At 41.7% G+C, this 14,777-nt stretch overlaps 1 protein-coding gene across 2 annotated transcripts in view; it reads right to left on the bottom strand.

The window, feature by feature from the left end:
- Positions 1-567: 567 nt before the first annotated feature.
- asic2 (acid-sensing (proton-gated) ion channel 2) overlaps positions 568-14,777 on the bottom strand; it is a 540,319-nt gene continuing 526,109 nt past the window's right edge. For both annotated transcript variants that reach the window (XM_050069916.1, XM_050069915.1), the window contains 5 exons: positions 10,675-10,828; positions 9,620-9,711; positions 6,046-6,125; positions 5,297-5,365; positions 568-2,602 (listed from right to left, as the gene is read on the bottom strand). In XM_050069916.1, the coding sequence (XP_049925873.1) occupies positions 2,501-2,602; positions 5,297-5,365; positions 6,046-6,125; positions 9,620-9,711; positions 10,675-10,828 (497 nt within the window). In that variant the 3' untranslated portion in view covers positions 568-2,500. The remainder of the gene's footprint in view (positions 2,603-5,296; positions 5,366-6,045; positions 6,126-9,619; positions 9,712-10,674; positions 10,829-14,777) is intronic.

Genomic DNA, 14,777 nt, shown 5'->3' with positions numbered 1-14,777 from the left:
CAAGGAAACGAGCATGCGCAGAAAGACCGGAATGAACTTAAAGAGGAATGAGTGTATACAAGTGCGAGAAATTCTTTCATTCGAAATAAGAAATGGAATATTCCAGCCCCTTACATCGGATTGAATTTTCAGTCGCATTGGCCATTTTCATTCCAAATTAGGTGTTTACAAAATCACTTTTAATACGAATGAACTTTCATTCCGAATGAAAAGGGAATTAAACTGTCCATGTAAAGGCACTTATTGAAAACCAGCAAATTTCCGAGGACTCCCAAGATAGTGTGCTTCTGCTCCAGGGACAGAACATGTGTCATTCTCAGGAAAAGTATTATTCCCCAGTGAGCATGTTAGCATGCTGACATTAGTATTTCGCACAACACAGCTTCACAGAGCTGCTGGCATTGCATTTCTTTTATATCATGTCTTCCATAAAGCAGTCTGAATTGCCTTCTTGTTGAAAGGCGCAATGCAAATACGCTCGCCTCGCTCAGCCAAGCAACGACAGGATGCCACCACTGCAAAACAACTTTTTAATTTAATTGTTTCACATTAAAAACACACACTTAATGCTGCATCACAAAATGAGAAAATGCTGTCCTGCGATAACAATTTAAGCCAAAGTAGAGAGAAGAATCAGCCAGTGTCGCTGCCACCAAGAGAAGCGAGATAGGTTCGTCTCACACCCCTGCAGGTCGGCTGAGGATTTGTGTTCGTCTGAAGCCACGACATGAGATAGCACACACAGACAGCAGGTTGAGCCACAGATGGGAAATCATAATTCAAACAGTCTCACAAAGCATTTGAATTCATTCCTACCTGTAATGTACATCACCATGATGACAGAGACCAAGCTAGGATGATCATGGACTCAGATACACTAAAATCTTCCACGTTCTCACACAAGCTTTTGGTGTAAAGCCGTATGTATATATGTAACTGTTGCTTGAGGACACTGAAGGTTCAGATAGACCTGTATCGGAAAGGAAGCCTGGTGCTCAGAGCAAAGTGTGTCCCTCGTTTTTAGCATGACATTCAACTACCCTCAAATGCTACTGCCTGTTAGGCGACATTCTCACCTACCGAGAGAGTAACATTATGAAAAAAATGTGGCCAATATAAAGTCACTTTTGGACCTGGAGTTGATGTATTACTGAATAGATTAGATCTGCTTCAGGCATGTCTGCGTGGTACCCGTTTTAATGAGAAAAAACCCAACAAAACAAATCAGATATTTACACCGTATCACAGCAGACCCTGGCTGAACCCTCATTGTGGTGGTTTTGTAATCATTTCTATAATCATGAAAATTGTTTAAAATAGTCAAGCCTGTTTATCTCTTTTTTGTGAAGGACAAAATGATGCCACCCTCCATAAAGTGGCAATAGCTGTCTGAAATATCTGGCATTCTCTTAATGAAATAATGGTTTAACATGACTCTGGGCATATTCGTTTGTTGCAGCGTTTTGTACACGGCTTGCTTTTCGTCTGGCAGGCAAATAAATTCAGATTCTACCTCAAGTAGCTGGGCGCTGTGGTGAGGTGCGGCAGCCAGAAGCCAGTCATTTATTCATATAAATTAACAGTATGAGTATGACATCCCTTTAAAGATGTCTGTGGGGAACAGCTTAACACCCCGGGAGTCACGTAGCAAACATGCCTTTTAGTAAACTGACTAAACTGAAACTGACAGGAGAAAAAAAAATGCAAAATGCAGGCTGCAAAATGTTCAGATTTCACTCTTTTGTCAGTGAACTAAGGTGTTGTTTTGTACCTCAGTAATGTGCATACATCACCAACCTCCTTCCCCTTCAAGATAATAACCTAAAATATGCTAAGTTGCTCATTAGAACAGGTTTTCAAAAGATTGGTCTCATCTGAACTATGATTTTAAACAACCATATGTTCAATCTGTACATTCGAAGTTTAATATCTCAACTGGGCCCTTGTCACAGGCCTGTCCTGCAGATAGAGAGAGACAAATGGCACACATGTACAGTAAAGCAACACTGCAGTCCAGCGTATGCATCAGCAAAGAGAGCAAGATAGATCGACGCATGCAGTTCAAAACCAATTTTGTACAGTTCATTTGGCAGTGAGCGACGTATGAATGTGTTTGTTATATAGATATGCTGCACAGGGGTGAGCCCCCTTCAAAGGTAGATGTCCCACCCAGTCTCTGGTTTTCTGTGTACATGTATGTGGAGACACAGACCCCACTGCAGGTCTGGCACAGCGGAGGCCACGCTCCCACCACAGTACAGTGCAGGGTGACAGAGAGGGCTGATAAGTCCAGCCGACAGCTCCTTAATCCCCATTAGTGCCTCAGACGGGGCGGTGTGACAGAGCACAGCGCTGTCCGCAGGCCAATCCCTGTTCTTGTCCTCGTCTCCTCCCCTCCCCTGTTAGGGTCCTGCAGGATGCCCTAACAGAGGATGTGGCGCCACCCGGCGGAGGCAGCCTCTGGATGTGTGTGGCTCTGAGGGGCAGGTGGGGGAGGGCCTCAGCAGGCAATCTCCTCCAGGGTGCCCAGCGTTGTCTGCAGGGGAACTGTCACAGTGTGGCTGATGGACTCCGAGTGGTTGGCCACGGGGTCACAAGAACTCTGGGGAAAAAACAAACAAAGAGTCTCGGTCAGACCAGAGAGTGGTGAAGAAAAATTAACTTGGAACTCCTCGTTAAATTTCTGTTGATGTGGTGACTACTTGTGGAGCTGATACATCATTGCGGCAACACGTCACCCAGAGTAGGCTCTCATCACCATGTTCCACGCTCCAATAATGGAAGCCGAGTTGCTGTGTAGTCGTGGGTGGATTATGAGACAATGGGCCCCTGGGCACAGATATGCAAAGGGCCAACCACCTCTCCTTCATAGGAGCAAGACACAAAGACTTGGAGGTGGTTTTGCGCATCTATGCATATTTTTGTAGTTTTGTGTCTCCTTGCTGTTGTTTTGTGTTTCCTTAAGGTAATTCTGTGTCTATTTTTAGTTGTTTTATATCTCTTGTAGGTATTTTGTGTCTCTTTGAGGTAAAACTGTGTCTTCTTGAGGTAATTGTGTGTCTTTTTTGGTAGTTTTGCATCTCTTTGTAGTCATTTTGCCTGTGTTTGAAGTTATTTTGTGTCTCTTTGGAAACTCTTCCTGGTCAATAAGTGTTGATTGGAATGACATTTTCCAAGTAAAGGCCAGGGTGCCCTGGGCCTGTGCCCAGTGGGACAGTTTAGTAAAATCTATGTGTCTAGTTGGTCGCAACAACAATAGATCCAAAAATGCTGATCTCTTATTTGTTTCCCTGCCACAATGTAAAAAAGAGAGGATTGCAGCTTGGGCTTTGCTTCCAAGTTATAGACCAGACCGGCATTGCGTCATCACCAACCGTGTGCACGCTTTCATGGTAAAGAAAGGTGCTGTCTCATTAGGAAAGAAACAGGAAAAGCTGAAAAGTGGTTGCATAGAGGGTGAACCAAGGTTTTTACATCAAAATCTGAAGCACATAAAATACGTGAATATTCACTGACAATGCGGTAAATCGGGAAATGATGCCAGTGACAGTACTGATGAATAGCTAACATTAGCTTGAGTGGGAGGAAGCTGCAGCTGCTCCACCTTAATCTCAGCCTAAATCAAACAGTTGGCTATGAACAGGTTGGTTATTTACGGACAACACTAGACTAACAATACAGGGATCCAATCGAATATAGATGTCCAGATGAGCAATATCCAGCCACTGTGTTGGGTCATTCATCCGCTTTGACAGGGGAAGACTGAAGGGTCATGGCTGCAATCATCCTTCATTTATTGCATACGCTCAGGTTCAAGCAAGGTCACAACAACAATTATTAGACATGTACATGAAATAAATGTTTGCTTCACAAATACATGTGTACGGATGTGTCAAAACTATAATCAGAACAAACATCATAGTGCGTTGACATAAATAGGAGCTAGCCACCAACGTGCTGTCCATCCAGCAACATGTCAGCACTTCAGCTATAATAGATGATTGTTCACAGGGCAGTGAGTTAACACGTTTTATTTAAGCAATCTAAACCATTGACTTCTTTTTACCATGACTGTAAAGAAGCAGCTAACACTTCTCGCTCTACTAATATGCTGCTGCTGTTACATCATACAGTAACTTCCTGTATTTAAGCCTCTCTGCTTCTAAATGTGTGCCAAATTTTACTAAAGTTGAGCTCATTGTGGAACGTTTCGTGTGAACAAATCCACTGATCTAAGATAAAATAAGATAATCCTTTCTCAGACCGACAGCGGGAAATCTGCACCATTACAGCAGCAAAGGGCACAGTGCAAAACTCTCAGTTTAAGTGAATTTATTTTAGTCCTTCAGCTGGAAAAAGCACACCAGGTTTATTAATTTATTTATGCTTATTTAGCAGAGTGCTGCCACTTGGTTGGCAGCTGCTTCATTCATACCATGGCTACCAGCTGACTAATAATGTCCAGTGATGTTCCTACAGTGCAGGTGACACTTTTATTGACTACCCTGCAGATACTATCATGCAAATGCCACTCCAACCCACGGGCGGATTATGAGACAATAGGCCCATGGGCATAGATGTGCCTAAGGATCCACCACCTTTCCTACATAGGACACACAGACATTGTGGTGGATGTGCCTCTTTTTTGTTGTTCCTTTGCATCGACTTTTGTTGCTGTACATCTTTATGTGGTTTTCTGTCTCTTTGTAGTCGTTATGCGTCTCTATGTGGCTGTTTTGCCCCTCTTTGTAGTTATTTCGTGTCTCTGCAGCTCCTTTGTATTTCCTTGTTGTCTTTTGTGTCTCTCTGTGGTCATTTTGATATGCTTCTGGTCAGTATGTGTTAATTTGGGTGATATTTTTCAGGTGAAGGTCAGGCGAGGCCCTGACATTTCGAGCCCCTGGGCCTTTGTCAGACCTGTTCAGTAACCCATCCATGCCCCAGCCTTCTCCTTACACTGCAGATTTTTTATATATTGTTGGTTTAACTAAAGTTTGATGTTCAAGCATGTGTTTATTAAGGTGGGATTAGCTGCTCCCAGCAGAGTCCGACTCTTTGAGAGCTCCTTCAAAGAGCAGAGCTTTTCCTGCCAAATTGGCAAGCTACTGGCAGCCTGTAAACAGTTTTAGATTTGTGAGGATGCTCTTTCGGCATGCTTGTGTGGAGGGGGTGAGGATAGGGCAGGGTTTTCCTATGCATGATCGGAGTGAGTGAAATTACACTCAGTTTACACGCTCCACTTACACAGCACTCTGTGAGGAAGATTGACAAGTGAGGGGTTAAAGGCCGCTCTTACCACATCCTCTCCATGACTCTCTTCCTCCTCTTCTCTGCTCAGTAAATCCAGTAGTCTGTCCTTCACCACCTGCAGATCGGGAAATAAAAGTGGGAGAGGCATCATTCAGTCTGTTATAGAAGCTCTGTATGAACTCTTTATGTAATTACTGACCGAACAGGAACATTTGACAACAAAGAAAAAAAAGCAATTAGGTGGCAAAAATGGCAACAAACTACGCCATCACAATTATTTCAGCATGCAAGCTGTTAAAAGCTTTAGAGCTGCTTATGTCAGTGACATGAGGGTTTCTTATCCCCATTACTCCATTATGGCCATTAAATAGAGGCAAAAAAAATCTCCTGAAAATTACTTTTCCTGTGTATTTCCACAGGACCCTAGGGGCGGTGAACACTATTATGTGCTTCTCAGAACTCTGCAGCTGAAAGCAACAGGTGAAGCTCTGAAGAGGACCACACAGTAAAGCAAAAGTAATCAAAAATCACCAACACATCTTCATTTCTGCTGGCTCTGAAGTAAATCTAGCTCTTATCTGCTCTTTGTATCAGTGACATTGCTTCTGTTGTCAGCTTTCATGGTCAACACTCTAGCTCTCCACTGAAATACCAAAAAAAAACAAGAGCTATCAAAGTTTATTGCACCGACAAAAGCTGTGTGAGGCTGTAGAGGAGTGATGATGTGTGGGCGTAATTAGATGTTTCAACAATTATGTGAGAATAAAAGTGTGAAAACGGCAACTTGAGACTGACCTCATAAGCATAGTCAAACAGCTCTAGGATGGTGAGGATGCTGGCTCCAATGAACAGACCCATCTGGCCTCCAATATCACCTGTAGAAAACAACAGTCACACAGAGAGAAGTGGGAAGAGAGAAAAATAAGTTCAGCTTATATTTAAACACTTACAGCGTGGCGTGGGAGAAAACTTGATGACGACTGGCTGGCAGCTAAAGTTGTGTGACAGCACATGCCAAACTTAATTGTGAAGGATAAAGTAAATTGCAGGTACGTGGCCACAGCACAGGCACAATTAGACACTCCAAGGTGTCATGATGTATGAAAATAACAAGCTCTTGAAATGACACCCAGCTTTGTGTCATGCTGTTTCTGTGCCTCCACCTCATCCATTACTTTCACATATCACAACAGCTCATTAGAGTTCTGCAGAGGCTCACAAGTGATGCTCAAACCCAGCCCCTACCCTCGTCTTTACGGCCTGACTCAACTGAGCCCAACTGCTGAAGCCAAATGTGACAAACCATGGCTATATTTTTGTTTTATTCTATCCATTACTGACCATTAGCTTGCAAGGCTAGGGCATCGCTGATTTCCTGTACTGATTGTGTTTACAGCTGCTGGAAGCGAGGCAAAATGTACTCGCACCAGATGACATGGGCTCCTGGAGGGGCGCCACGGCTACACATCATGACGTCTGCACATTGGACCACATTCAGACAGAATGCCACCAAATACATATGACTCAGAGGCAGCAGAAAGACATTTCAAGGCTCACCTGATGCCCTAGGTCCGGCTGCAGGCTGGCTCTTGTTTCAGACAGTGACTGGACACTTTGAAAGCTGTGGCTTTGCCAGTAGTTATTTTCACACAGTTATGTTTGTGCATTTGCTATTGTCGCTGTATCAATACAGCTTTGTTTTTAAATCAACAAGTTCCTTGACAATGTTTTTTTTTCTTTCCCAAAAAAATATTCATATCACTGATAGTGTAGCACACAGGATAAAAACACCATGAAAATACAACATAAAGCATGTATCACATGAATATATAGTCCACAGTAACTGCAGTATTTTTTTTTACATAGGCTTACGAATACATAACTCGATGACGATGACTCAGGGTCATCATCCTCCCAAGGTGATCAACAGGTACATATCCGCCAACCAATCTTGAGTGACTTTTCTTTTTAAAAGTGGTGGTTTCATCCACTGCTGGAGTGAGGGAGGTTCTCGCCACGCGGGTTCTTTGTTATTCAGATGCTAATTAGAGTCATTCACACCTCCACCACACAGCCCCCAACCCCTGCCAGTGCTTTATTCTCAACAATAGCACAATGCAGACTTCACAGACTGTAAACTGCCGGGCTGGGAATTATTTTAGGCCTCGTTTATACGACAGCAATTTCAACTGAAAATGGTAAACTTTAGTTGTGTTTTGGCCAATCGTTTACATGACAGCGGCGTTTTGGGTGCCTGAAAACGCAACGATTCGAAAACGGGTTCCAGAGTGCAACTTTTTGGAAACGGCAGCATCTCCGTTGTCACGTAAACTTGCAATATGCAGTTCCTCTGAAAACGGAGACTTTTCGCACATGCACATTACGGTTCCAGTCACTAGGCATGCCGACCGTCACAACAACAATGGCGAGCTCTGTTTGTGCTGCTCACCCTGTTGATTTGAAGTGAAGTGTAGATCTGTTACTGTAGCAACTCCACCTCGTCGTCCATCCAGACAAAGTTATCTGTGCATGCTTTCGTCATTGTGTCTTCTTTGTTTTGGTTTGTAATCACCGCTTTGTAGAGGAAGGCGCTTCAGCACAGGCGCATGGCGTCATGCCGTGGTGTTGCTTTGCAAATTGACACTGCTACTCATTGGCCTTGGAGTTTTTTGAAACGCAAAGGACAGACTTTTCCGTTTTTAGAGAAACCGTTGTCGTCTAAACAGGGCCTTAGAATTGCAGGCGCAGAAGTCTTTTTTTCCCCATGCAATAACTTTGGCTTTACTTTACAGTGTTTCTATCTTCATTGGACATTATGTTGAAAGAGAGAGAGATTTCTTAATACATTTGAAAACAACAAAACCCGAATCTGGCCCAATGTAACAGAACCTGAAGTTGATCATTTGCTTGCACCTATAAATTTTGAGTTAGGCAGTAATGCTGTAACGTATTAATGTATTATTTCTTACGTATCACTTACGATTTCTCAAGTAACCTGAAATAAATCACATTTGGCTATTTTTATTTGGCAGTTTAGGAGGTCCACATCTGCCCCGCTCCCAGAGGATTTGAAGAGATCACTGCTTCAATGAATTGGTCATTGTTGAAAAAAATGAAAGCAACACACTCAAAAATGAAAAAGACCAAGTGCAACAACTTTATTATGTTTAGTTAAAACTTGTGGAGAGGATCAGTGGTGACCCTAGAAATTTTTCATAGGGTTGGCCAGATGGGACCATTGAAAATCTTGGGGTGGCATGCCAAAACAAAAAGCCATAAGTGAATTTCAGGAAGTCTATTATACTGTTGAAGTATCTAGGCTAGTTGAAAACTATGTTGACATAATGAGTTAAGGAATCACATACTGTTTATCTGTTGTGCATAGACTAATACCGGTACAGTGAACATTTTGAGATCGACTGGCTATCCTTTCCCTTAAAAAGACAAATATATATGGGGTGCCGTTTGTAAAGTGGCTCACGCTGAAAATAACGTCAACATTTTGCCACATTTAGCTTCAAACAATGTTTAAAAAAGTGTTATATTTAGCATTTAGATTTAACATTTAGATTTAATATTTAGATTTAGATTTAACATTTAGATTTAACATTTAGATTTAGATTTAACATTTAGATTTAGATTTAGATTTAGATTTAATATTTAGATTTAGATTTAACATTTAGATTTAACATTTAACATTTAGGTGCCACATTTAATATTTAGATTTAACTATTTAATATTTCTAAGTTAACAAATATTGCTGTAAATGTGGTAAAAGGTGACGTTAAAAAATTCATGACACTTTTTTAAACATTGTTTGAAGCTAAATGTGGCAAAATGTTGATGTTATTTTCAGCGTGAGCCACTTTACAAACGGCACCCCATAAATATACAGCGTTATTTGAAGTACATTGATTGTAAGGAACACACTTTTACTGGAAACAAGCATACTCAAGTCTAATATCACCTCACAGAGGCCTCCCATATCACGCATATGTGACTCACGAAGAGGGGCCAGTGATTGTATCAGGTTGGCCCCCCTGGCCACCCCTTGGCAGCACCACTGGAGAGGCTAATTGCAGTTTTTTTCATTTATAGATACCATAACTTCCATAAAGAACTGGCAAAATTGTCAATTTTATCTTGCTGCCAGTAAAATCACAACATTTCACAGTGCCGACATTTTGTTGATGACTTGTCACGTACACCGTGACCGTCCAATCAGGCATCTTTGAATTATCTTATCTAAATCTGCTGCCATGAGTCAGGGTGGGCCATTTCTCATCAGAATCTTGAAAGTAGCATGACTGTGTCTAACATAGACTGGATCCAGGTTTGGAAAATAAAGGTAACACTGAGTAAAACTTACCCAGCAAGCCTGCCACCTCGTAAGCTTTCTTTTGCTCGATGGTCTCGTAGTTCAAAGCCTCAAAGAACACGTCCAACACCAAGATGTTGTCTCTGCAAAAGGCAAAATTGGGCATTAGTACTAATGAATCCCACACCAGGCGATCACTTGGCAAGCATCACAATTAGAAACAGTCTATCCATTTCCTACAGTGCCGAGCAACCAGGGAGACACAACCACAGTGTGGGAGGAGAACAAGAGTGCTGCAGTGGCTCAGCTTTTCACAGAAACTCTAGTTCTTTAAATTCTTCATTAAAAGGACTATAAGAGACAATGTGGGCAGCAGAGAGCCTCGGGTCCTTTCTGTGGTGCCTTTGTATGTTGTTACCTTTTAATGTCTGTTTCCTCTGGATGCTCAACTTTGCTGCATGTCAGGTAAATTGGAGACTCTAAGTTGTGGGTTGGTGTGAATGTGAATGTTGGCCTGTCTTGGTGCATCCACTATGAATGAATGTGGTAAAAACCTCTCAAAAATTATTAGCTGCACTCACCGGGGTCTTATTCACGAACATTTCCAAGGTTTTTTTCTCTCTGAAATTTCTCGGTACAAAACTTAAAAACATCCTACTCACAGTTTGTTCTTAACCCACATCTTTGGGTATCAGTGTTGTCCTTAAATTGGACAAGCATTCTGGGTGATCTGTCATTAACATGAGGGATTGAAGGAGCTAAATATTTTCTGGTATTTTCTTACCATCAGTCATGTCAACACATGACGAACCATGTTAAGGAAAGTGCTTGTTAGTTTCCAAGTGCTCCCAACTGCTCATTTCTATCTACAATCACTCAGGGAAAATCGAAGCACTGAATAGTCAGAAAAAAAAAGAATCTAGGCATGAAAGCTTTGGGGACATGGCCCATTGATCGGTTCAATAGGTAGGGTTGAAATTAATGTATTTAAAGATATTGTTGTATTAATTCTATTAGCACTAAGGGTATTCTACTTATCATCCTCACATTGCGAGCAGTACCAGAGCATCATTTGGTGGTTAAGAACTTTGTCATTGACTACTTACGTGATGTACTTCTCTGACTTGTTGAACTTCTTCTGCAGGTAGCGGGCCGAAGTCTTGCTGGGGATTTTGACCATTGACAGCTCCTTGTTGTAGCGGGTCATGTTGCACGGCGTCCTGCACATGCAGTTATTGCTCTCCACAGCCGACAGTTTAGCTTCACACAGGAGGGGGGTCGATGGAGAGGGGAGAGGCGTAACATTGGGGGGTAAAATGGAATGAGATGTGGGAGGATGGGTTGAGGATGATAAACACAAGGGAAAAATGCTCTTTTAGACACAGAGTGAGACTTTTCCTTACATAGTGCCAGACACACTATGACATCCACTTTGAAGGCAGAAAATACCCAGCTAGCAGTTTGATTGCAAAATATTTTGCCAGTTTGATTAAGGCCTTCACGCCTTTGTCATGTTCAAAAGGCAGACCAAAGTCTACTCGTTTATTTGGTGAACTTCTGCCCAGACTGAGTCGGTGTAATCAGTGGGTGATTTGATTTTTTAAAGGGGGAGATTAAACAGGGATCATTTTGCTAACAATGGGGATGGCATCTCCCCTCATCTCTCCCGAGTCGCCTACTGGGTGTAAGAATAAAATACAGCAAAGACACTAAAAGGGAAGGCATCTGCACAAATCAAACAAGCTCTACATTAGTTGAATGAACACATTCTCACTCCCTAATTATCAATACAGCTGCTTAATTAGTGGCCCTTTACTTCAAGCTATGACTTTCCTGGTATCCCTTTCGGGTCAGTGGTGTGCGTTTAAGTGCCAGCTTGTTACATGCATACAGTGTCTTCAAAACAAGCATTCATGTTCTGATACACTTTCAGCTTGTTACATACAGTGAATTTTCAAAAAAGCTTTCAGATAAGTTTAGGAGCCAAAACTCTAAGTCAGGTTTAAGAAAAATGCCATGGTTTGAATTAAAACAAGTTTGTTACATAACTTAAGTTGTTAGTAAGTGTTACTAAGTGTAAGTTAATTATATAACCTAGTCACTTAATTACATGTGTTTCATCACTTACATAGTTGTAATAACTGAATGCTGACTTTTAGGTTGCTTTCAGACCTAGAGTTGTCCTGCTTTGGTCCGAATCAGGGACTGACTTTGTTACAAGGTTGCATAATTGCGTTAGAGTTCGTACATGTTCTCACACAAAAACCAGGAAGTAAACAAAACATCGAGGAAGAGTACACTTGCAAGATAAATGCAACACTTTCTAATGTCACAATGGAGGGACAACTACGCAGGTTGATTTTAGCGCTGGTCATCGTGGACTATATTGCTGTCATTGTTCATTTTAGTCAAACCATACAGTTTGAAAACGAGGCGCAGTTCTGACTAGAAAACAATGTTTTGAGGCACTGGATGTGCCGAATGTGCATATTCAGGCAGTACAGGAGGAGGTGCACATTAATAATCCTCTAGGACTGTAACATGCTCATGTTGTTTAACCCAAAAAATGCCTAATGTGACTACAGTTGAGGTCGGAACACGTTCTCACCACAAACAAACTGCACCAGAATTTGTTTGTAACCGGGCCGTGGTCTCAGTCCGGTTATTTTGGTGCGCATCCGATTGTGATTGCTGTGTTCACATCAGCCTGAACGAACTGCACTTAGGGGTAAATGAACTTGAGTTCGACTGAACCGAACCAGGACAGGTGTGAAAGTACCCTTAGTTTCACATTGGGCATGAACTGCCATCACCCAGGTTAAAGTCCTTTGTTTGTTTGACCCATCCATCCACCAGATCTCTGACCTTTGAGGACACATTTTGCTCTTAGAATGTCAGTTGGTCTGAGCATCTAATATTGCCACAGATGGGCTTACTAAGGAAGCAGATAAAAGCCTAGTTCATCTCATAAGGATGCTAAAGGGTGCCTTGTGCCTCAGTATCAGACACCAAGGGGCATGAACAAGTGTCGCTATCTAACAACCTGGAAATGGGAACATGTTGTCTAATACCTCATGAAAAAATCAGCTCACTGTTAAGAGAGAGAGTCAGCAGGTAGGAAGTTAATACTAAATGACAATTAACTGTATTCTAAAACACTACAAGGCTGTCATACAATAATCTAAGGTCACTGTTAAAGCATAATACATTTTTAAACACATTTTAGTCTCTATGAGAAAATATAAATGTTTCTATTTTAACGATTGAAAAAATATGTTTACATGTTGACTGGTTTCAGCTTCTCAAATGTGAAGCTTTGTGAGCTTTATATGATTGGAAATTGCATATATTGGGGTTTTGGACTCTTAATTGGACAAAACAAGCAATCTGAAGAATGATGGAAAGAGTGCTTGATATTCTTCACTATTTTCTGACATTTTCTTTGACTAACTGATAATAAACTGATAATAAAAATAATTAGGATTTGCAGCTTTAATAGAAATAATTATCAGGGCTTAAAATGATGAAGTAATTTAAAAAGTTCTACTATTTTTAATAATGTTCGTTTTTTTCTTTTTTCTATCTTCTGTATCACGACAACACTTCAGTGAACTGCAACCTTACAAATCTGAAATAACATGATGATAAATTGCAATATTGTTTCATAAACCCACCACAGCCAGTTACTTTTAATTAGCCAATTTTTGTAGTGTGTTAGTGCCAGCTGTACATCAGTGTGTTCTCACAGCTGATAAACATTAACTAAAGTACAGGCCTGAAGCTTCTGCAGCTTTGTGCTCAGAGCTCCGGGCTTGTGTTTCTTCTGAGAGACACAGGGAAAAGCATCTAGCACCTCATTTCCTAATCTCTGTTCTCTTAAAACTGAAAACAGGGGTCACACATACTCTCCCCACAAACACAGGCAAACATAAAGGCACGCACGATTGCACACATAGCCCCATTCATACTATGCCTTGAGTCGTGCGGATGTTTACTCCACAAAAGCCCGTATGACAGTGTAAGTCAATGTCATTGTCAAAGTCACAGAATGTAAAGCGCCAAACACAAACACGCCCTCAAGCAGCATCCGTGAAAACAGCCTTCACCCTGACAGAGACAAAGTCCTGATGCAGAAATGCCAGGCTGCATTCACGGCTCTGCTTTGGCAGTCTGACTCAGAGAAAAAAAAAAAAAATGCACTGGATGATTTCGTGTTAAGCCCACAGCCTCCTACATAACACCAACTCCCTCACAGTGACGGTAATGTTAAGCGACACAGGCTTTTCAAATATAGCTCCATCAAAAGCTTCTCCGGCACCGAGGCTGCTCACACTCCTCACAAATCACTTTCTTAAGCTGAATTTATGAAGTTGCAAAGTTTAAATAGAGCTCTTTAAATTTCACCAGAGATTGCAGAGCCCTTTCTCACTACCAAAAGCTTCTCCCCCTGGACTTACATCCACCCCTTATTCTCTGAATGGAAAGGAGAAGTTAATGTTATCAGGCTTATTTTTCACTGAGACAGCTCTGTGGCAGACCCGCAGATCACAGAGCACGAGGCAGCTATCCCCCCACGGCGCACTAATAGCCAGCGAGGCCACATAGTCACGTAATTGCAAGAGGAAATTCAATATGGCTTCTCAGTGGTCTCTTATTTTCATTCAAATGAGACGTTATTGGATACATGGGAGCAAGGCCTCATGCATTCAAATGATTGATTTCTTTCTCTGAGCCTCTCACCTTTGTCCGCCGCCCTCCCTCGTTTTCTCTCTCACACATTTAAATTTACATGTCTCCCTGATAATTTTCTAAATGTTACTAGCTGTGATACTGACTGATAAAAAGTATAAATAAATATCCATGTGAGAGGAAGACCGCTGATATAACCGCTTATATTTGATCATGTGTTTTGTCATTTGTTTTACTTGTGTGGGTTTGTGTATCTGCCCACAGCTAATCTTGCATACTACTAGACCAATAGAGGTTTTTCATGTTGCGTCCTTAGGGTGGGAGTAGGCAAAGACGGCAGAGACTTACTTCTGGTTCTCTACCACCATCACTCAGAAATCGAGGGAAACAATTGGGCAATCAAGTTGCAAAAGTCACAGTAGGGTTCCGTATATTCCAACAACAAGCCAATGCATCCACACTTTCTATCTGATGATGGATTGGGAGCTTGTTGGGTTACAGCAATTAGAAAAGATGAGGG

This window comes from Epinephelus moara, chromosome 18 (assembly GCF_006386435.1).
Source record: "Epinephelus moara isolate mb chromosome 18, YSFRI_EMoa_1.0, whole genome shotgun sequence".
Classification (NCBI taxonomy): domain Eukaryota; kingdom Metazoa; phylum Chordata; class Actinopteri; order Perciformes; family Serranidae; genus Epinephelus; species Epinephelus moara.
This window is presented reverse-complemented; position numbering and strand designations above follow the sequence as displayed.